The sequence below is a fragment of the Nicotiana tomentosiformis genome, chromosome 5 (genome assembly GCF_000390325.3).
Source record: "Nicotiana tomentosiformis chromosome 5, ASM39032v3, whole genome shotgun sequence".
NCBI lineage: Eukaryota > Viridiplantae > Streptophyta > Magnoliopsida > Solanales > Solanaceae > Nicotiana > Nicotiana tomentosiformis.
The window spans coordinates 17,851,883-17,876,858 of NC_090816.1; the positions used below are offsets into that span (position 1 = coordinate 17,851,883).

The 24,976-nt window shown below is 39.6% G+C and overlaps 1 protein-coding gene across 1 annotated transcript; it reads right to left on the reverse strand.

Annotated features, from left to right (window-relative positions):
* Positions 1 to 281: 281 nt before the first annotated feature.
* LOC104103385 (probable methyltransferase At1g29790) lies at positions 282 to 2,001 on the reverse strand. Its single transcript, XM_009611283.4, has 2 exons — positions 1,554 to 2,001; positions 282 to 1,054 (listed from the first exon to the last, which is right to left on the reverse strand). The coding sequence occupies exons 1-2, from the start codon at positions 1,999 to 2,001 to the stop codon at positions 282 to 284; spliced, it is 1,221 nt and encodes a 406-aa protein (XP_009609578.1).
* Between the last annotated feature and the right edge of the window lie 22,975 nt (positions 2,002 to 24,976).

The window sequence follows — 24,976 nt, forward strand, 5'->3', positions numbered from 1 at the left end:
TCTGGTGCTTCACAAATGGATTTCGATACTTTAACAGTAAAACCTTCTGTTCTGAATAATGGAATCTGGTTTTCAGCAAATTCAAAAGCTAAATAAGGTTTAGCCCACCAACATTACAAAATCATACTCACGCTACCTCAAACTGTTAGTTTATGCCTGAAGATGTCATCTGAAATGAATCTATAATTTAAAAAAAAATAAAAAATAAAAAATAAAAACACCTCCTGTCTTCTCTTCTGTAACTATCAAAAGTAAGAAAGTAAAAGAAACATCTAATACTATCACCAAGAGTTCTTCAGTGGCTTCTCCAACAGTGCTGAAAGATACATTTCATTCAGCTCGGGGCCTCTGTCCATCTTTCGCCCAATGACCCACTTAACCTTATTAAACCCAATGCTGTCAATAAGGGGAGCATAGACTTGCTCAAATTGCTCACCAACACAGAAGAAATGGTCAAGCCAGAACAGTCCACCAGGTCGAAGCACCCTATAGATGTCGAATAATAAGAAGTGCAGTAGTGTTGTTGGTATCCAATTACTCAAGACATGCATTGAGTGAACTATATCCAGTGTGTTGTCAAAGAAAGGAAGTCGTTGCGAAATGCTTATGTACAAAGGTACGACTCCTCTTGATGCTATAAATGTATTGAAAGGACCATTAAGATTCATTGAAGTTGTTAATATTGTTATGTTTCTTTCTCTCATTCTTACAGCAAATGTAGCCACACCTCCACCAATGTCAAGCCCTATTCTGATTGTACCAGCCTTCTTCACTGCTAGTACTTCATCAATAGAGAAGTCAAGGCCAGCTCCCTTTTTCGACGACCAACGAGTTTTCTCTCTCCCATTGAGATCAAAGCAGTCTTTGCAATCATCAAATGCTTTCTGATTTTTTTTCCTGTTGATTAGACATTCATAGCTTTTGCATGTATATGCTGTCCAAACTACAGATGAATCTGACGGAGTAGTCCACAAGCTCTCAGGAAGAGGATAAGGCTCAACATACTCCTGTTGAGCAGCAGGACGGCATCTGCGGCGAGGGAGAGGCTCACAACCTGTAAAGAAAATAGAAAGAAGAGATTTTGAGGAATGAATTGAGTAACCCCTGTTCTTAAAATTGTAGCTCAGTGCATTAAGCTCCCGCTATGCGCGGGGTCCGGGGAAGAGCCGGCCAACAAGGGTCTATTGTATGCAGTCTTACCCTGCATTTTTGCAAGAGGCTGTTTCCACGGCTCGAACCCGTGACCTCCTGGTCACATGTTATCAACTTTACCAGTTACGCCAAGGCTCCCCTTCGAAGTAACTCCTGTTCTTATTTACACAATTATAGTGATTCTAAACCTTTCCTATATTTACATGGTAAGCGTTCGGCCAATATTGGTTGACGTTGAGAAAAAAAGTAATTGAACTTGAAGTTGAAAAAGAGTACTTGGAAAGTTATTTTGTGTCTGGATATGAATTTCAAATGGAAAAATAGTTGAAGATTTGTGAGTGAAAACTGTTATTTCACCGAAATAGTCCTTAAACAAGTTTTTTCTTTATTTCTAACACTACCTTTGAGAAGCAGCTTCTGTGCCAGGAGCTCATCATCCGGGCAAGAACCATTGATTTTGTACGACATGTAACGACGAAGTAAATCTGGAAACATAGTACATGGACGGCCAACAGGAGGGATGAGTTTGTCAGAATTAAAGTTCGGGTTGACTCCAAATGGCAGTTGTTGTGGAGATGTGAAAGCAAGGAACTCAGATGGTAAGTCTAAATCAGCTGCTGGTTTATCAGATACATGAACAGCATCATCTCTAATTTCTGGCTCAACAACAAAAGGGATAGCAGTATTTAATGAAGTAGTGGCAATGGCTTTATATGTTTGCTGGTATAGAGAACAAGAAGAGTTCTTAAATGTGTTAGAAATGAAAAAAGTCAGGAGATTTGAGGACACAAGAAGGATGAAAAAGAACAGGTTAGGTGAAAAAGACCTTGGCTTATGAGGGGAGTCCATAAGTTTTTCCTTTGGACAATAAAGCTTTGATCCCTTAGAGTTGAAGTGATGCAAAATTATGGTACTGGTATCTGTATGGTTATAGATATTCAGCAGGGCAAGTGTTCTTTTCTTAATCTTTAACTAGTATTTTCATCCTTAATTATACCTCTACTGCCCTTACTAGGTGATGAAGTTTAATTATTTGCATGCAGAGGCGAATCTAAGATCTAGAGTTCGCGGATTGAAATCAATGTGATCTTATTTATGTATACGTGTCTTACTTAAGATGTATGCATAAATATATTGTTTTACCTTTCTTTTTTTGGCATATGTATATATAGTTCGAGTACTGCTGTGTTTTTGCTTAATTGTGCCGAGGGTCTTCCGGAAACAGCCTATGTACCTTTACGAGGTTGGGGTAAAGTTTGCGTACATATTATCCTCTCCCCAGACTCTACTTGTGAAAATACACTGTGTATGTTGTGTATATATAGTTCGAACCAAAAGCAATTAGTTCCATTGAATCTATAGAACCTACCCTAGATTCACCTCCTACTGCATGCATGGATATTTTCATCCTTTTGCATCATATATATTCACCTAAGAACTTAAATATAGGTCTTTATGATACTGTCGATGATAAATTAGTGTAGCATGCTGTAGGAGACCAACAAAATGTGAAGCTGAATGAAGTCCTTTTTCATAAACTATAAACTTTATTTCATCACCAAATTCCAAGATTTGTTGTTTATAGTTTCTTATATGAGAAGTTAGAGGGAAAAAGGGCAACTGGCTCATTTCCATGTTGAAAATACAGATCCAAGTTTGACTTGTGCATTTTCTGTGTTTTATAATCCAGTCTTGTTTCAAGTCTAGATGCAGTTAATTATTTAATCCCTGTTTGGTAATGTGACTATGAGTGTCTTTGAAGCAAATTGAGCTGCATATTTTGCGGAAGTAGCCACATGATAGTCTAAAACTGAATCTAGTAAGTTCTGGGAAGTCGTATTAAGTGGTTATTTTTTTCAACAAATTTGTTGAAGTTCAAGAAATGTGTACAACTTTCAGAGCTTTGTGCATTCAATTCCCATAAATTTTGGATCAGGAATAGACGACACACACACACACACCCGCAAACACACACTTCTTCTACATTACATTCTTTTACAACTTCCATAACTTTTAATACCTCAAATTCATTAAACTATTCAATATTTTTCAAACTGCAACGCTTTATCTGTCAAATTTATGTTTTTCAATCATGACTAATATAACACCATATACGAGTCAAATTAACATATACTATTAAGCTTCTCTCTTCAGATGCCTTCATATAAAATAGCGCAAAAGAAGTAAAGTAATATTTTTGAAATGGTAAACTGGTAAGTTTTATATATATATATATATATATATATATATATATATATATGTTGTTTTAAATATCTCTATATGATAAGTCAATATTGCAAACAAAAAAAGAGGAGAGAGGAGAGCCTTAGGTTACACTCCAACATTTTTTAGGTTCTCGAAATTCTCAAGCTCTTTTTAATTGGGAGGAATAGTATGTCATGACTGTTTTCATGTGAGAGAATTATTCCTCTATAAATAGTGTAACAGAAAAAGAAGCTAAAATTGTTAGTCAAACTGTAATACTATACTCCCTCCGTTTCAATTTAGATGAGATATTTGATTCGGCACAGAGTTTAAGAAAAGAAAAGAAGACTTTTGAAAGTTGTGATCTTAAAAACTTAGGGGGTAAAAGTTTTGTGGGGCAATATTATTTGTGTGGTTATAAAAGCTTCTCATTAAGGGTAAAATAGGTAAAATGAAGAGTTTAAAGTTGAATTATTTCCAAATTTAGAAATGTGTCATTTATTTTGGAACAGACTAAAAAGGAAAGTATCTCATCTAATTTGAAACAGAGGGAGTAAAATATTTGAAACAACAAGTTTTCTAAAACTAAAAAAACAGAAACAGAAAAACAGTAGTATGGCAGAAATTTAAATAATCAGAAACAAAATTTTAAAATATATTTCGGAATGAAATCGAGTCCACTGAATTCACAGTGTATCCTTAAGGAAATTATTACCTCATGTATCTGAGGTTTTGGAATATTATCCTCCCAGGATAGAACGACTTAACTCACCAGTGTATTGGTACCAAAGACTCTGATGAACTTCGAACCACTTAATGGTTGTAAAACTCATTGGAAAAATTCGTGAAGAAGATGAAGAAGAAGATCAGAAAATTTCGTAAGGAAAGATTCTGGGATCAAGGCATATTTATAGCCATTTTTTAGCACTGTTTCTGAAAAACAGTCGTGACTGTTAGAACAGGCGAGAACATGAATCATTTAAAATATTCGCGAGTCCTGGGTTATTCCGGGTTGACTTTTCGTTGATTAAATTAATTAATTAAATAATTGAAAGAAATTTTATCCAAAAAGATTAATGTCACGACCCAAAATCTAACCACAGGCGTCGTGATGACACTTAGTCTCTAAGACTAGGTAAGCCGATTACAGATACAATTCGAGCCATTTTTTTTTTATTCAATACAAGTGTCAAAACCAACAACGGAAATAATTATAAAAACCTCCCAAGACTGGTAGTACTGAATCGCGAACTCTAACTGATTACATGCAATGATCTCAAAGATCGAGTATACAATATTATTCGAATAAGAGTGACAGTACAATAAAAATGGAAAGACTCCAAGGGACTGCGACAACCGAGCAACTCTACCTGGAATCCTTGCGATCAATACACTAACTCTGCCGAGTTCAATATCTCCAATATCTGGCTCTGCACAAAAATGTGCAGAAGTTTAATATGAGTACACCACAGTCGGTACCCAGTAAGTATCGAGACTAACCTCGGTGGAGCAGTGGCAAGGTACAGTCAAAACACACACTAGTCAAATAACATGTGCAATATAGCATATAAAGATAATAGAAAATAGATAGTTATGATAACAACAATAATCAACTGGTGATATAAACAGCAAAGCAGCAAGAATACCATAAATATTTCTCATACGAATAATAAATACAAGTATCACTAATTAAGCAAGCCCTTCAAAATATACATCTTATCTATAAGTTTTCCAAATAAAAATCTTTAGAATGTAAGCATTTCCAATTAAATATATCCCGAATATACTTCCTCCAAGTAAATACCTTACGACTACGAATCTTTCAAACAAATATCTCCCAATATAATCCTCTCAAAAAAATATTTTTAAATATAATCCTTTCAAATAAAACCCTTCGAATATAATTCTTTTAAATAGAAACCTTTCAAATGTAATTCTTTTAAATACAACAATTCAAATATAATTCTTTCAAATAAAGACCTTTCAAATATAGTTTCTTTCAAGTAAAACCATTGATTGACACCTCACCTAATAATCCTAAAAATCTCACGTCTCTGCCCACTTTTATATCTCACGGCACCTCGTGCCCATATTTCTATCACAACCGTATAGTCAATTCACAAGGCAGAAGACATAATAATTTAATGAAATGACTGAGAAGTGAACGACAAGAATTTACAGATAAGTAACAGCACAACAAATAGAGATAAACAACAGGAGTGCTCCCGAGGTAACGCCTCGTAAACCCAAGTGTAAATGCTCAACAGGGGGATCTCCCGAAGTACCACCTCGTAGTCCCAAAATAAATATGCAAGACAGGGGGATCTCCCGAGGTACCGCCTCGTAGTCCCAAAGTAAATATGCAAGACAAGGGGATCTCCCGAGGTGCCGTCTCGTAGTCCCAAAGTAAATATACAGTACAGGGGGATCTCCCGAGTAAACGCCTCGTAGTCCCAAAGTAAATATGCTGACAAACTGCACTACAAGTGTTCAAATATCACAACATATCACAAATTGCACATCAAGTGCTCAAATATCACAACATCTCATAATTTGCACATCAAGTGTTCAAATATTGCAACATATCACAAATTGCACACCAAGTGTTCAAATATCCCAACTTGCCACAGAAATCGACAATAATATTATTTTCCACAATAAGGAACACACGGCTCGATCAGAATGTGTACAACATCTTGACAAAATTTTCGCGAGTGAACAACTCAACCGAATAATATTTTACAATTTAGCACTTGCCTCAATATGATTCACGACCTTTATAATTCAATACCAAATTTTAACAACATGAATTGAAAAGTAATTCATCATGGAACAACACCTCTTTTAAATCACAACTTCAGGAAATAAATAGATTTATATATCTTATTAATTACATTTCCCATTTAAATTATCTGAAGATAAAATCAATAATAAAAGTATTTTCCATAAAAATGGCAACTCAAACAAATACAGAGTTCACATAAAAGTTAAGTAGCAATCACACCAACTTATCATATAAAAATAACCCCGACAAATAAGGAATGAGGCATGACAAATAAGAGATTTAATTAGTTCGAGCAATATTTCTAATTTAATACATAAGGGTGTCTACGAATATTAACCAACATAATTTGCACATATAAACCAAGTACGTTCTCGTCACCTAGCGTACATGGTTTTCAATCATACAATTTCCACATAAGACTCAATGCCTAAGGAAAAATACACGTAGACATGCGATTATAAACTAAACATGATCACTACATATGCTAAGGCAACTCAGTTACTGTATTTTAAAAGATGACAACTCGGTGAATGTATTTTAAAAGATGACAAATTAGCAAGAGCCGAATTTTTCATAATCAGCCTATGTACACACTCGTTACCTCGCGTACACAGCACTCACATATCACAAATTGTTACAACAGTACCAAATCTTAATGGTATTTCCCCCACACAAGGTTAGACAAGTCACTTACCTCAAATGTCACTCAATCAATCGGTAAGAATATCTTTCCCTCGACTTTCTGGCTCCGTATGGCCCAAATCTAGTCAAAAGCAATTTCATAACATGAATACAATTACAAGAAACTAATTTAAATCATAAATCTATGACTTTAGCAAGGAATCAAAAAATCATCCCAAAAATTCGACCCGGCCCCACGTCTCGGAACCGGGTAAAAGTCATAAAATACGAACACTCATTCAACCACGAGTTCACCCATACTAAAATTATCAAAATCCGGAACCAAGTCGCCACTAAAATCCCCAAATTATACTCTCTAAATCCCTAGCCTCAAACTCCCACATTTCACCTTAAACATACATAATCTAGGTGGAAAAATCAACGAGGAAAAACGATTATTGATCAAAAATAAGCACAAGGGACTTACCTAAAGAAATCCCTCAAAATGCTCTCAAAAATCGCCAAACCCGAACTCAAATGCCCAACAAATGATAAAAATCCCGAGCCTTTGAATTAATAGAATCTACCCAGGCAATCCGCTTTTTCGGACCAAATTTCGCGTCTGCGGTGAAGTCTCCGCATCTCGGGAATTCACTTAAATCCCCAAGTTCCGAACCTGCATGCAAATCTCCGCATATGTGGATGTGCTTCTGCGGTCCCTCGTCCGCTTCTGCGGAAGCCTCCCCAAGTACTCGCCCGCTTCTGCGATCGTTACCCCGCAGAAGCGACACCGCTTCTTCAGCCCTCTCACCACACATGCGACCACTGACCAATTCTCTTAGACCCGCACCTACGCCCCATTGCTCTCACCTGCGGGCTTGCACCTGCGGTCAACCTTGCGCAGGTGCGATTACACCAGAACCAGCCCAACACTAGAAAATCTTCAAAGTCCAACATTGATCCGTTAACCATCCGAAACTCACTCGAGCCCCCCTCCCCCCTCCTGAGACATAAATCAAATATACCAACCAGTCCTAAAATATCACACGAATTTAGTCGAACCTTTAAATCACATCAAACAACACAAAAAACCCGAATTACACATCAATTCAAGCCTAATGAACTTCAAACAAACTTCTACATCCAACGCCGAAATCTATCAAATCAAGTCTGATTGACCTAAAATTTTGCACACAAGTCATAATTGACATTACAAACCTACTCTAACTTTTGGAATCTGAATCCGGCCTCAATATCAAAAAGTTCACTCCCAGTCAAACTTCTCAAAAATTATCTTTTTTTCAACTTTCTCCAATTAGCACTAAAATGACCTATGGACCTCCAATTTAACATCCGAACACGCTCCAAAGACCAAAATCACCCTACGGGGCTATAGGAACCGTCTAAACTCCATTCCGCAGTTGTTTTCATACAATTCGAACTACGGTCAATTCCTATGACTCAAACCTCCATTTTAGGGACTATGTGTCCCATTTCACTCAGAAACCCAAACAAATCCTCCCAGCAAGTCACAATACCCAAAAATTAATTAGAGGGAATAATAAATAGGGGTTCGGGGATAACTTCCTAAAACGACCGACCGGGTCGTTACAATTGTCTTTTACCTTTTTAGTGTTTATTGTGATATATTAGAACAATATAAAAAGTTATTTAAGTTTTGCGGAATTTTTCCTATAAGATATTTTTCAACTTTAAAATATTTATCTTTTTTTAGGTTAGAACTTAAAGAAAAAATAAAATTATATTTTAAAAAATGATGGGTCGGCCGGTGGGGCTCGTGGCCCACATAGGGTTGGAATGGGCTGACCATTATAAGGCCCCTCAAAATGGTGGGCTAGCCCAGCCCGTCAATTGCTAAAGCCCACATGGGACAAGCTAGGCTAACCATCCCGGTCCATATTGACAACTCTAGATTTACTGAAGAATTAGATCTAACAGAGTAATGGGATTTGAAAACACACATGTCGCGTAACAAGAGGGTTAACGCGTTAAGCTCTTATTGCAAAATTTTATTAATCGTCATACAACTCGAACTCGACTTGGGTGTATGAGTGGAATCGTGGATTTTAATATTTGTTTGGTTTTAATTATTTTATGTAGTCTAAAAATATAATAAAATCTTTGTGGACTACCACGTCAGCTTGTTCTATGGGGAAGATTAAGAAATTCGGTTGAGTGATCATTAAAGTGCAGTATGGATAGTTGAGTAACTTTTCTATTATAAATGAAAGAAAAATAATTTTACTCCACAATTTCCGATAGTTAATAATGAACTAAACTGTGATATTAAGTATTCAAAATAACCCCAAGCACATTTATTTGTAGTTCAAATCCATAATCTTTTAGCGCCTTTTAACACCATCGAATTGCATTGTAAATTTGTAGGTTATACTTTTTTACTTGACTTACTATTATGAAGTCCCTTAAAAAATGCTAAGTAACTATTTTTTGTTCTGTTGTTTCCTAGACTGTAATCCCGTAGAAATAGCAAGATCCAACTATCCGTATTTTGTGACGAATACATTAAGTGTTTGCACTAAATCAAACAATTTAATCTTAGTAGATTCAATTAAAACGAGAGTTTTTAAGTGATAAAAGTGTGTGTAAAAACATATGTCTTATATTTATTAGCTTGGATATATATATTCAAATATCATTGCTTGATAGAAACTACATTTCTTTTTCTTTTATTTTTTATTTCTTCTGCATTTATTAATGATGTTGAAGCAAATTTCACTTCAACACACTTTTGGCTTAAATCATTGCTTTCCAAGCCCCTTCCAGAGCAAGACTTATAAATCAATAAAGAGATTTTTGTTGGGATTAAAAGATTGCTGAATGGAAAATGGAGGGAAGAAAATGAAGGGAAAATGATTTCCCTTTTGCTTTGGAAAGAACAAGTGTCCCTCGTTGATGGTGGAAAGAAAAGTGAATGTGCTTATATTGAGAAAGTACTTCCCTTGGTGTTAAATGGATTGGAAAGAAAGTAATCCTCGCATCGTCGTCGTCGCTTCTCACTCGGCTTCGGCTTTGGTCAAAGATCAGTTGATTAATTGTAACGATCCGACTTGTCGTTTTATAAATTAGCGTCTCGTTCAGTGACTTAAGGTCCCAAGCAGCTTTGTGATGTGTATTATGACTTGCGTGTGTGGTCGAGTTTGATTTTCAGATGATTCAGAATTAAATTGGAAGAACAATTCTTATTTAAGAAGCTTAAGAGAAAAGAATTGACCAGAGAGTTGACTTTTGAGCAAACGACTCCGAAATGGAATTTCGATGGCTCCAATAGTTTTGTATGGTGATTTCGCACTTAGGCGTATGTCCTGATTTGGATTTGAAAGTTCGTAGGACAATTTGACGCATTTTGGCGAAAATTAAAAAATGGAAGATTTTTAGAAAGTTTGACCGGGAGTTGAATTTATTGATATCGGGGTCGTTCGATTTTGGAAATTAGAACAGGTCCATTATGCCATTTATGACTCGTGTGCAAAATTTGAAGTCATTCCGGATTGATTTGATATGTTTCGGTACGAGTTTTGGAAGTTGGAAGATTTGAAAATTTATGAGTTAGATTTGTGGTGCGATTCATAGTTTCGACGTTGTTTGATATGGTTTGAGGACTCAAGCAGGACCGTGTTATATTTTAGGACTTGTTGGTATGTTTGGTTGATATCCCGAGTGGCTCGGGTGAGTTTCAGGGTGAGTTTTGAGCGAGTCCAGGCATTTTGGCACTCTAATATTGTTTTAGAACTTTTGGAAGTGCGAGGGCACATTTTTGAGTGCTGAGGCAAAGGAAAAGTGCGGACCGCAGAGGAAAAAGTGCGGACCGTAGAGCAAAAGTGCGGACAGCACAATTCTTCTCGCGGCCGCACTTCAGGGGGTTCTGCAGGTTAGATGGTCCGATTTTGGAGGCTTATATCTTTTACTCTACAACGAATTTGGAGATGATTCAAAAACGAAAGTTGTAGCCCTTTAAATCTAGTTTCCAGAAGGTTATGGTCCATTTACTGAAGCCTGGTAGTGCAGAGTTGCTGAAGTGCGGCCGCACAATTTGGAGTGCGACCGCAATACCTGGGATGTGCGACCGCATAAGAAAATGTGCGGTCAGCACAATGGGGGTCAGATTTTGTACTATATGAACGAGGTTTCATCTCATTTTTCATTTTTAGACTTTAGGAGCTCGGTTTGTGGCGATTTTTTATGGGATTTTCAAATAATTCTTCGGGGTAAGTGATTCTAACTCAGATTTAGCTATAATACACGAATCCATTGTTATCTTCATCATTTAATCAGTGAATTGAGTTGGAAATTGGGAAAAATTGTAAAAGTTTTCAAAAAAGAAAAATATAGATTTGGAGGACGATTCTTTATCGGAATTTGATAAAATTGGTATGGTTGAACTCGTATCAGAATGCGTGTTTGGATTTCATGAAAATTATGTCGGGTTCAGAGAGGCGAGTCCCGCATTGACTTTTGTTGACTTTTTAATGTGAAATTTTAAGTCGATATTTTATTATCCGAAATTATTTCCGATGTATATTAATGAAGTTATATAGTTAATTTGGATAGATTTGAGCTTTCTAGAGGTCAATTCAAACAATAAGGCAATTTTGGAATATCGGTCTCACTCCGTAAAGGTAAGTACCTTGCCTAACCTTGTGTGGATAGTCCGGCCAAGGCAGCTTCACTCTCCTCGACTCAGTTCTCAGATATGTTCCTGAGGGAGTTTATTCCCTAGAGTCTCAGGGATGCTTGGCACGCGGAGTTTGAGTACTTGCACTAGGGTGCTATGACCGTGTCAGAGTATGCGGTCTGATTCAATGATTTGGCCAGGCATGCACCAGCCATGGTCGCTACTGTTCGAGAGCAGGTTGGTGGTTCATTGAGGGGCTCAACCCCAGTATCAGATTCAGCATGGCCTGCGAGTTGGAGATGGATATTGCGTACCGGTAGGTAGTGGGGATTGCTAGGAGGTTGTAGGGTATTCTCACTCGGGATAGAGAGGAGAGAGAGACCAAGATGTCTCGAGAGTCTGGCACTTACAGTGGTACTTGTGCTCCAACTACAGCTCGTCAGGGCAGAGGTTATATGGGTCACCCTGTTCATTCAGCACTTCCAGCCGCGAGCGGTGCTCCGGCCACTACTAGGCCCCAAGATCTTTATTATGCATCGCCAGTGTCTAGTGTGCCTCCTGTACGAGGTGCTTCCAGTGGTCAGTCCAGTCGATTAGGCCCGAGTCAGTCGCAACAGCCACGTCCTCCGAGAGCTTGTTTTGAGTGTGGCTACGCTCGTTATTTATTGAGGGATTGCCCCAGATTTAAGAGCAGTACTCCTCCACAGATTTCTCAGGCACCGCGTGCTCCACCGGGTCCTTAGGCTATGATTACAGCACCAGCTACTACCTTACCTAGACAGCCAGCTAGAGGTGGAGGTCGAATAGGTAGAGGTTGCCATAGAGGGGGAGGCCAGGTCAGATATTACGCCCTTCCTGCTAGGACAGAGGCAATTGCATCAGACTCTGTTATCACAGGTACTATTTCGGTCTGTCATAGAGATGCATCAGTCTTATTTGATCCAAGATCCACTTATTCATATGTGTCATATTATTTTTCGTCGTATTTGGGTGTATCATGTGATTCTCTAAGTTTACCTGTTTATATATCTACCCATGTGGGTGATTCCATTATTGTTGACCGTGTGTATTAGTCGTGTTTGATTATTCTTAGTGGTTTTGAGACCAGAACTGATTTATTATTGCTCAATATGTTGGCTTTCGATGTTATTTTGGGCATGGACTGGTTTTTGCCCTATCAAGCTATCGTTGATTGTCATTCCAAGACGGTGATATTGGTTGTGCTAGGTCTATCGCGAACAGAGTGGAGAGGTACCTTGGATCATGTTCCTAACAGGGTTGTTTCATTTCTTAAAGCTCAGTGAATGGTTGAGAAGGGGTGTGATGTGTGTTTGGCCTATGTGAGATATGTTAGTGTTGATACTCCTACCGTCGAGTTAGTTCCGGTAGTTAGGGATTTTGTAAATGTATTTCCGGCTGATCTTTCGGGCATGGCGCCCGACAAAGATATTGACTTTGACATTGATTTGTTACCGGGCACTCAACCCATTTCTAATCCACCTTATCGTATGGACCCATCAGAGGTGAATGAGTTAAAGGTACAGTTGCAAGAGTTACTCAATAAGGGCATCTTTCGGTCGAGTGTGTCGCCATGGGGTGCTCTTGTCTTGTTTGTGAATAAGAAGGACGGTTCTATGCTAATGTGTATTGATAATCACCAATTGAGCAAGGTTATATTGAAGAAAAGGTATTCATTACCACATATTGATGACCTATTTAATCAACTTCAGGGTGCCAGAGTGTTCTCTAAGATCGACTTGCGCTGAGGCTATCATCATTTGAAGATTCGGGAGCCAGATATCTCGAAGACTACATTCAGGACTCGGTATGGTCATTTCAAGTTCCTTGTGATGTCTTTTGGGATGACCAACGCTCCCAATAACATTCATGCACTTGATGAAGAGTGTATTTCAGCCCTATCTTGACTCCTTCGTCATTGTGTTTATTGACAACAATTTGGTGTACTCCCGGAGTCGGGAGGATCATGAGCAGCACCTGAGGACTGCACTTCAGACCTTGAAGGAGAAGAAATTGTACGCAAAATTTTTGAAGTGTGAGTTCTGTTTAGATTCATTGGCATTTTTGGGTCATGTAGTATCGAGTGAGGGGATCAACGTAGACCCGAAGAATATTTAAGCGGTGCAAAGTTGTCCCAGACCGTCCTCAGCTACGAAGATCCGGAGTTTTCTTGTCTTGGCGGGGTATTACCGTCGATTTGTAGAGGGTTTCTCGTCTATTGTATCACCTATGACCAGATTGACCCAGAAGGGTGCTCCATTCAGGTGGACCGAGAAGTGTGAGGAGAGCTATCAAAAGCTCAAGACTACTTTGACTACATCCCTAGTGTTAGTGTTTCTTACTAGATCTGGGTCTTATAAGGTGTATTGTGATGCGTCACGCATTGGTCTCGGTACAGTGTTGATGCAGGATGGTAGAGTGATTACCTACGCGTCTAGACAGTTGAAGGTGCATGAGAAGGATTATCATGTCCACGACCTCGAGTTAGCAGCTATTGTTCATGCCTTGAAGATCTGGCGGCACTATTTGTATGGTGTTCCTTGTGAAGTTTTTACCGATCACCGGAGTCTACAACATCTGTTTGAACAGATGGATCTTAACTTGCGGCAGCGTAGATGGCTGGAGTTGCTTAAAGATTATGACATCACCATTCTCTATCATCCTGGGAAGGCCCAATGTGGTGGGTGATGCCTTGAGTCGTAAGGTGGAGAGTTTGGGCAGCTTAGCATACTTACGAGTAGCAGAAAGGCCTTTAGCCTTGGATGTTCAAGCCTTGGCCAACCAGTTTGTTAGATTAGATGTTTCCGAGCCGATCCGAGTTTTGGCTTATGTGGTTTGTCAGTATTCTCCTTATGATCGTATCAGGGAGCGTCAATATAATGACCCCCATCTACTTGTCCTTAAGGACACGGTTCAGCATGGTGATTCCAAGGAAGTCACTATTAGAGATGACAGTGTGTTACGAATGTAGGAGAGGCTATGTGTGCCTAATGTAGATGGTTTGCGTGAGTTGATTCTCCGGGAGGCTCACAATTTGTTGTATTCCATTCATCCATGTGCCGCGAAGATGCATCAGGATTTGAGGCAGCACTAATGGTGGAGGCGGATGAAGAAGGACATAGTGGAATATGCAGCTTGTTGCCTAAATTGTCAGCAGGTGAAGTATGAGCATTAGAGACTGGGTGGATTTCTTTAGAAGTTAGAGATTCCAGAGTGGTTATGGGAGCGAATCACTATGGATTTCGTTGTCGGGCTCCCATGGACTCAGAGCAAGTTCGATGCAGTTTGGGTGATTGTGGATAGATTGACCAAGTCAGCTCATTTCATTCTTGTAATTACTACTTACTCTTCGGAGCAATTGGTTCGGGTTTACATCCACGAGATTGACAAGATTCATGGCGTACCGGTATCTATCATCTCTGGCCAGGAAACGCAGTTTACATCACGGTTCTAGAGAGCCTTACAACGTGAGTTGGGTACTCGTATGGAGTTGAGTACAACATTTCACCCTCAGACAGACGGACAATCCGAGCGCACTATTCAGATATTGGAGGATATGCTTCGTGCATGTGTGATAGATTTTGGTGGTGCTAGGGATCAGTTCTTGCCACTTGCGGAGTTTGATTACAACATCAGTTATCAGTCTAGCATTTAGATGGCACCATATGAGGCTTTGTATGGTAGATGGTGCCGGTCCCCAGTGGGTTGGTTTGAGCTGGGTGAGGCTAGACTATTGGGCACAGAATTGGTTCAGGATGCCTTGGCGAAGATTAAATTGATTCAGGATCGACTTCGTACAGCCCAGTCCAGGAAGTAGAGTTATACGGATTGGAAGGTTCGCGACGTTGCATTCATGGTTGGGGAGTGGGTCTTGCTCCGGGTTTCGCCCATAATTCTACGTAATTCCAGGGAATCGACCAAATCATAATTCTACGGTGCACGCCCGCACGCTCGTCTTCTAGCATGCACGTCACCTCAACATAAATCACATGGCACAAAATTTCGGGGTTTCAAACCCTCAGAGCCACGCTTAGAAGTGTTACTTACCTCAAACTGTGCGAAACTCTACTCCAACAAGCCCTTGCCTCGCGAAACGGCCTCCAAATGCCTCGAATCTAGTCACAAATATTTCGATATAATCAACACGAGTTAAAGGAATCAATTCAGATGAAATCACTAAGTTGTTCATTAAAAGGTCCATTCAAAAGCCGTCCCCCGGGCCCACATATTGGAACCCAGCAATAGTCACAAAATCCAGAAGCCCATTCAACCACGGGTCCAATGATACCATATTTACCAAAATCTAACACCAAATCGACACCCAAATACCCAATTTAAACTCTTCAAACCCCTAGCCTCAACTCCCAAAATTATACCTCAAAACCACACAATCTAGGTGGGAAAATCAATGGGAAAACAAAATTATTGAGTAAAATTTTACCACAAGTGACTTACCTCAAGAATCCCTTCGAAATCCCTTTCAAAATAGTCTAATCCCGAGCTTGGATTGTTCAAAAATGAAGAAAACCCACAGAACCCTCGATTTAATATTCTGCCTAATGCTTTCTCACCTGCGACTCAATTAGTCACACTTGCGGTCTCGCGCTTCTACGGTTTTGCCAAGGCTCCGCTGCATCCGCTTCTGTGATCCTCCACGCGCAGGTGCGAGTCTGCACCTGTGGAAATTCTTCTGCATCCACGCTCCACATCCCCTGATCCAAACTCCGCCTCTGCGCCCTAGTCGTCGCATCTGCGGCCACGCATGTGCGGCAATTCCCTCGCACCTACGACCCCTGCACGCCCAACTCCATATCGCATATGTGTTTCCCCTGCTCGCACCTGCGAGCTCGCACCTGCGATTACCACTCCGCAGGTGCGATTGCACCAGAACTGGTATGCTTCAACAGCCTCTCAACTTTTAATGTTGATCCGGTAACCATCTGAACTCCACCCGAGGCCCCCGAGACCTCAATCAAATATACCAAGAAGTCCTAAAACACGATACGAACATAGTCGAGCCTTCAAATCACATCAATCGAGCTACGATTCAAGCCTAATGAACTTTGAACTTCAAATTTCCACATTCGATACTGAAACCTATCAAATCACGTCCGATTGACCTTAAATTTTGCACACAAATCACAAATGACACTGCGGACCTACTCCAACTCTCGGAACCCCAATCCGAGCCTTGTAACCATAATGTCCACCCTCTGTCAAACTTTTAAATTTTCAACTTTTGCTATTTGAAACCTAATTCAACTACGGACCTCCAATTCACCATCCGGACACACTCCTAAGTCGAAAATCACCCAACGGAGCTAACGGAACCATCAAAACCCCATTTCGGAGTCGTCTACACATAAGTCAGCATCCAGTCAACCTTTTAACTTAAGCTTCCCACCTTGAGACTAAGTGTCTTAGCTCATTCCGAGACCTTCCTGGAACCGAACCAACTACTCCAGCAAGTCATATAATAACAATTAAGTAGGAAAAGAGCAGTAAATGGGAAAATAGGGCTACAACTCTCAAAACTACTGACCGGGTCATTACACAAAATAACACTCTTTGCGACCATCCTTTGAAGTTGGCTCCAAAATATTTCCCCGATTTTTCGATCGGTGGTACAACAGTTCGAATTGACGAGGCTATCTTCGTTGCCACAATAGTCGCAGAAAAATTTCTATTATCAATTGCCATTTCTCACTGTCCAAAACAGAAGAGTTCAATTAATGGCAAAAAATATAACATTAAATAATATTGTAAATAATGATAAGCAGTACGTTAAATATACAAAAACCAAAGTTTTGTATATACTGTTTCACAATAAAACGATGAAGTTTTTATGTTCTTCAAATCGTTTCTGAATTTTAATACTCCCCTGAAGTTTTTATATCTCAAATCAGAAATAGAAAAATTCAGACGGAGTGGAAAATCGCAAAGGTTTTAATCTCCAAAGCAGAATATAGAATACAATATATTAATAATTTCCTTAAGATAGTTAGTCAAACTGTAATACTATAAAATATATGAAACAACAAGTTTTCTAAAACAAAAAAAAAAACAGAAACAGAAAAATAGTAGTATAGTAGAAATTTAAATAATCAGAAACAGAATCTAAAAATATATTTTAGAATGAAATCGAGCCCACTGAATGCACAGTGTGCTCTTAAGAAAATTATTCCACTCAAGTACCTGAGTTTTAGAATATTATCCTCCCATGATATAACGACTTAACTCACCAGTGTATTAGTACCAAAAACTCTGATAAACTTCGAACCACTTAATGGTTGTAAAATACACTAGACAATTTCGTGTAGAAGAAGAAGGAAAAGATCGAAAAAATTTGTAAGGAAAGATTCTGGGATCAAGGCATATTTATAGTCATTTTCTGGCATTATTTCTGAAAAACAGCCATGGCTGTTAGAATAGGCGGGAACGAGAATCGTTTAAAATATTCGCGGGTCCTGGGTTATTCCTGGTGGACTTTTAGTTAATTAATTAAATAATTGAAAGACATTTTGTCCAAAAAAATTAATTAATTGATCTATGACCAAAGCCGTAGCCGAAGCCGAGTGAGAAGCGACGACGACGACGACGCGAGGCTTACATTCTTTCCAACCTATTTAACACCAAGGAAAGTGTTTTATCAATATAAGCACATTTACTTTTTTTTCCTCCACCAATGAGGGACATTTGTTCTTTCCAAAGCAAAAGAAAGATTATTTTTCCTTCACTTTCTTCCCTCCATTTTTCATTCACCAATCTTTTAATCCCAACAAAAATCTCTTATAAGTCTACCTCTGGAAGGGGCTTGGAAAGTAATGATTTAAGCCAAAAGTGCGTTGAAGTGAAATTTGCTTCAACATCATTAATAAATGCAGAAGAAATGAAAAACCAAAATGTAGTTTCTATCAAGCAATACTGTCTGAAATATATAACCAAGCTAATAAATATAAGATATGTGTTTTTACACACACTTTTATCACTTAAAATACTCTAGTTTTAATTTAATCAACTAAGATTAAATTGTTTGATTTGGTGCAAACAATTAATGTATTTGTCACAAAATACAGATAGTTGGATCTTGCTATTTCTATGGGATTCCAGTCTAGGAAACAACGGAACAGAAAATAGTTACTTAGTATTTTTAAAGGGACTCCATAATAGTAAGTCAAGTAAAAAACTATAACCTAGAAATCTACAATGCAATTCGATGGTATTAAATAGCGTTAAAAGGTTATGGATTTGAACTACAAATGAATGTGCTCGGGGTTATTTTGAATATTTAATATCACATTTGAGTTCATTATTAACTATCTGAAATTGTGGAGTAAAATTATTTTTCTTTCATTTGTAACAGAAAAGTCATTCAACTATCCATGCTGCACTTTAATGATCACTCAGTCGGATTTCTTAATCTTCCCCATAGAACAAGCTGATGTGGCAATCCACAAAGATTTTATTATATTTTTGGACTACATAAAATAATTAAAACCCAAAGAAATATTGAAATCCACGATTTCACTCATACACCCAAGTCAAGTTCGAGTTGTATGACGATTAATAAAATTTCGCAATAAGAGCATAACGTGTTAACCCTCTTGTTACGCGACATGTATGTTTTCAAATCCCATTACTCTGTTAGATCTAGTTCTTCAGTAAATCTAAAGTTGTCAATATGGGTCGAGATGGGTTAGCCCGGCCCATGTGGGCTTTAGCAATTGACGGGCTGGGCTGGGATAGCGCACCATTTTGATGGACCTTATAATGGTCAGCCCAACCCAGCCCTATGTGGGCCACGGGCCCCCACGGGACGACCCATCATTTTTAACATATAATTTTATATTTTTTCTTTAAGTTCTAACCTTAGAAAAGATAAATATTTAAAAGTTAAAAAGTATCTTATTGGAAAAATATCGCAAAACTTAATAACTTTTTATATTGTTCCAATATATTACCATAAACACTAAAAAAGTAAACGAAAATACTATATTTCATTCACTAAAAGTCAAAACTCAAAAAAACTATAAAAGAACGTCAATGATGCTTGTGGGATATCCAACACATCATCTTCATCAAACACATTTGAATCCGCTTGTGACAAGGTTGTCTTAACATCTTTACTTTCATCTACGTCTACAATTAATATGCAATATCAAGAATAATTAAATTTTATAAACTAATAATATTCAAATTCATATAAAAAACATATAACCAGTTTGAGTTTGGGATAAGTCGTGCAACCAATTGCTAGTAGTAACAAGTGTTTGGACATTATGATGATGGATGCAACTTCTATACTTTGTCAGAAAACGTCCATCAATGCTAAATGTTGATTATGATGCTACAATGGTAATAGGAGTGTGTAAGAGGGGGAGGATGTATTTGAGAGTTGTAGCCCTGTTTGCTGCTCATTTTGTACTTTATAGCTATTATGTGACTTGCCGGAGTGGTCGGTTTGGGTCCGGTAAGAATTTAGGATAAAATGAGATATTTAGTCTCACGGTTGAAAACTTAAGTTGAAATGATTGACCGGATGTTGATCTTTAAGTAATTGACTCCGGAACGAAATTTTGATGGTTTCGTTAGCTCCGCTAGGTGATTTTGGATTTAGAAGCATTTCCGGATTGTGATTTGGAGATCCGTAGTGGAATTATGCTTGAAATAACGAAAGTTAAATTTTGGAAATATTTGACCAGGAGTGGACTTTTTGATATCAGGGTCGGATTCCGATTTCGAAAGTTGAAATAGGTCTGTAATATCATTTGTGACTTGTGTGCAAATTTGGTGTCAATCAGGCGTATTTTGATAGGTTTCAGCGTCGTTTGTGGAAGTCGAATTTTCTTAGTTTCAACACGCTTAAATTGGGATGTGATTCGTGTTTTTGAAGTTGTTTGATGTGATTTGAGGGCTCGACTAAGTTTGTATGTTATTTCGGGACTTGATAGTATGCTTGGTTGAGGTTTCGGGGGCCTCAAGTTGATTTTGGATGGTTAATGGATCGAAAATGGGACTTAGTGCATTGCTAAAGCTAGAGCTCTTCTAGTGTGATCACACCTGTGAGGAATTTACCGCAGGTGCGATGCCGTAGATATGGGTGGTTTATACAGAAGCGGAGCTAGGCTGGGCTGTGCAGGGCACAAGTGTGAGGGGTTAACTGCATGTGCTAGCCCGTAGGTGCGAGCGAGGCTCCGCAGATGCAGAATGGAGGGAGAGGCATGTTTCCGCAGAAGCGGATGGAAGGCCGCAGAAGCGGCTCCGCAGGTGCAGAACATGGAGCGCAGATACAGGCATGGGGTATTTAAATGGTTTCTGCAGAAGCGGAGAATTTACCATAGAAGCGGTTTCGCAGGTGCGGATATAGGGCCGCAAGTGCGAAAAGCCTGGGTAGATTATTAAAACAAGGGTTCGCGATTTTAGCTTCATTTCATACATTTCAAGCACGATTTAGGCGATTTTTAAGAGGGTTTTCGAGAGGATTCTTGAGGTAAGTCCCTTGTGCTTATTTTTGATTAATAATACTGCTTCCCCATTGATTTTTCTACCTAGTTGGTATGTATTTAAGGTGGAGATTTGGAGTTTGAGGCTAGGGATTTGGAGAGTTTGATTTGGGAATTTGGGTGACGATTTAGTATCGGATTTTGATAAATTTGGTATGGTTGGACTCGTGGTTGGATGGACTTTCGGATTTTGTGACTTTTATTAAATTTTGAGACGTGGGCCCGAGGGCAGGATTTGGAGCTGATTTTTGACTTTGATTAATAACTTAGAATTTTTCTTATGGAGTTGATTCCTTTTAGCCCGTATTGATTTTATCGCATTGTGTATGGCTAGATTCGAGGCATTCAGAGGCCGTTTCGGAAGGTAAGGGTGTGTTGGAGTAGAGATTTGCTCGTATCGAGGTAAGAAACAATTCTAAATTTGGTTCAGAGGGTACGAAACCCCATATTACATGTCATGTATTTGGTTTTGAGGTGACGCACATGCTAGATGACAGGCGTGTGGTCGTGCACCGTAGCAATTGCGACTTGGTCAAATTTCATGGAACCGTGTAGTTGTATAATCTGTTGTTATCAGTACATTCTCCATGTATTAGAGAAATTAAACCACAAATCATGTTTAGACCACGTGTTGGCATTGTAGGGACCCAAAGAGGTCGTGTACAAGTTGAATTATCTATTAAATTATTGTTTTGTACTCAATCACTCTTTAATTGTATATTACATCTCAGTCTCTATTATTCATTTTTGATGCATCATATCATTGTTGTTTGGGCTGCTTATTAAGAGTTCTGAGAGTCTGAGAGACTGGAGAAGTTGATGACTGAGTGAGGGCGGGGGCCCTCCGGAGTCCGCACACACACCCAGTGAGCGCAGTTTCCTACTGAGTGCGAGTGCCGAGTACTGAATGAATGGGAAGGCTGAGTGACTGTGGCCCTGAGAGGATGCATTTGATTTCATTATTGTTGAACTTAGCTACCATGTATCATTGGCTTGAAATTTTTTATATATATTACACTTTGTTTCACTTGAACTTGTCATGGAATAACTTCTGACCTAATTTATCGAACTTTAGAGCATGCATACTTTCTTCTGTTGAATTCACTGTAATTGAACTATAACAGTGAAGCTTGTCACTACTTTCAGTTCTTTATTTAGTATTGTTACTTGCTGAATTGGTTATACTCATAATACACTATGTACTTCGTGTGCAGATCCAGGTGTTCCCGGTCACAGTGGGTGTTTATTTCCGCGCACGGTTGATCTTCTGGAGATTTTGAGGTAGATGTCGGTATTTCACAGACCTTGTCTCTCTTTCCCTATCTTTTCGCTTATTGTATATCGTTTCAGACTATATTAGACAGTGTTTTCCAGACTTGTGATGTATAGATGCTCATCTACTTAGTGGCACCCCAATGTTGAGAATTTCCGCGTTGTATTTTGAATTTTCTATCTTGTTTATGAAAAATTGTTATCATTTAAACTACTTTAAATCCGTTTTTCTGTTAAATGTTGGAGTTATTTCATAAATGTCGGCTTGCCTAGTACCATGATAGGCACCATCACGAAAGGTTAGAATTTTGGGTCGTGACAAGTTGGTATAATAGCCTAGGTTACATAGGTCTCACGGGTGATGAGCAGGATTAATAGAGTCTTGCGGATCGGTACGGAAACGTCTGTACCTATCTTCGAGAGGCTGCTAAACCCTAAGGAAATTTCACAATCTTGTATTCTTATCGTGCAGATTTTTTATTTCCGGTAACTAAATTTCTGCAATCTATTCTCTCACAGATGGTGAGGACACGTGCCACCGAACATGATGGAAAACTACCAGTACCACCAGCTAGGGCCACGAGAGGCCGAGGTCGCAGTAGGGGTTGTGGTAGGTGTATAGGTGTAGCTCGTACATCATCTAGAGCAGCACATACATATCCACCAGTTGCTCCAGCTCAGGAGCAGGTTCCATATGTAGTTGAGCGAGTGGAGCCATCTTAGGCACTAGCTGTGCCCATTGTGATTCCAGACGTTCAGGGGGCGTTGGCCCAGATATTGATAATTTGCACTGGTCTTGCTCACATGGTTTCAGCTTAGGCTGCACCAGCCACTTATCAGGTCAGGGGAGGTGCACATACCCCCACTGCCCATACTCCAGATCAGGCGATGCAGGGACTTCAGACACCGGAGGTGCTACCAGCCCAGCTGGTTACAACTCCTTAGGCCCCGGTGGTCCCAGTTATGGCTGATGATGAGCAGAGGAGTCTTGAGAGATTTGGGAGGCTTCGAAATCTATCATTTGGTGGTGCTGAGTTGGAGGATGCCTAAGGCTTCTTGGATAAGTGCCAACGGATGCATCGGACAGCTGGTATTCAGGAGACTAGTGGGGTCTCATTCACTACTTTTCAGTTTCTGGTGCTGCCTTCAGATGGTAGGAGACTTATGAGAGGCGCAGGCCAGTTGGTGCAGTAGCACTTACAAGGCAGGAGTTCTCCGTTCTTTTCTTGGAGAAGTTCGTGATGCAGTCTCGCAGGTAGGAGCTGTGCAGACAGTTTTAGCAGCTTCGACATGATGTTATGTCTGTGACCCAATACAAGATGAGATTTTCTGAGTTAGCTCGTCACACAGTTTGGTAGGTTCCCACTGGTAGGGAGAGGATCATGAGTTTCAATGATGGACTTACGTATCAGCTGCGGTAGCTTATGACTAGGGAGAGGGTATCAAGTACTCCTTTTGACAAGGTGGTTGAAATTGCTCGGCAGATAGAGATGGTCCGTAGCTAGGAGCATGGTGAGAGGGAGGCCAAGAGGCCTCGAGGCTTGGGCGGTTTCGGCGGTGTACCTTCTGGGGAGTAGTCCTACCACCGCAAGGTTCGTCCTTATAGGCCAACTCAGATGACTCGTCCAGCTCATCGTGGCGCATCAGCTAGCCACGGTTCTTACAATGCTCATTCAGGACAGTTTTCGTTCAGTGCACTACCAATGCAGAGTTCTCACCATGCCTCGTCCACTTAGGCTTCTACAGGTAGTTCATCGGGTTATCCGGAGCAGCAGTTCTGTCACATGAGGGTTTGTTTCGAGTGCGGAGACTTTGGTTATATCAAGAGAGATTGCCCTAGGTTGTTGAGTATGGCTCCACAACAGAGTTCTTGGCTGATGGCACTAGCACCAGCAGTTATGCTACCCACTCAGCTAGCTCGGGGTGAGGCCCAGGCAGCTAGAGGTTGCCCTAGAGGGGGAGGCCGAGCAAGGGGCGATCAAGCGTGATTCTATGATATCCCTACCAAACTAGATACCGTTGCCTCCGATGCGATGATTACATGTGTTGTCTCAGTACTCCACAGGGATGCCTCTGCATTATTTGACCCTGGTCCCACTTATTCATATATATCATCGTATTTTGTTCATTATCTGGATATGCCATGTGAGTCCTTAGTTTTATCTGTTCGTGTATCTATGCCAGTGGGCGATACTATTATTGTGGACCGTGTATATCGGTCATGTGTACTGACTATTGGGGGATTGGAGATAAGAACTTATCTCTTATTGCTTAGTATGGTCGACTTCAATATGATCTTGGGCATGGATTGGTTGTCTCCATGTCATGTTGTTCTGGATTGTCACGCTAAGACCGTGACGTTAGCGGTGCCGGGGTTGCCAAGGATCGAGAGGAGAGGTTCTTTAGACTATATTCCCAGCATACATATTTCATATTTGAAGGCCCAGTGGATGTTTGGGAAGGTTGTTTTATCTTATTTGGCCTTTGTAAGGTATGTTGGAGCTGATGCTCCTACTATTGATTCTATCTCACTGGTGCGAGATTTTTTGGATGTGTTTCTTGCAGACCTGTCGGGCATGCCGCATGACAGGAATATTGATTTTGGTATTGACTTAGCGTCGGGTACTCATTTCTGTTCCACCATATCATATGGCACCAGCTGAGTTGAACGAACTGAATGAGAAGCTTCAAGAACTCCTTGATAAGGGTTTTATTAGGCCTAGTGTGTCGCCATGGGGTGCTCCTGTCTTGTTTGTAAAGAAGAAG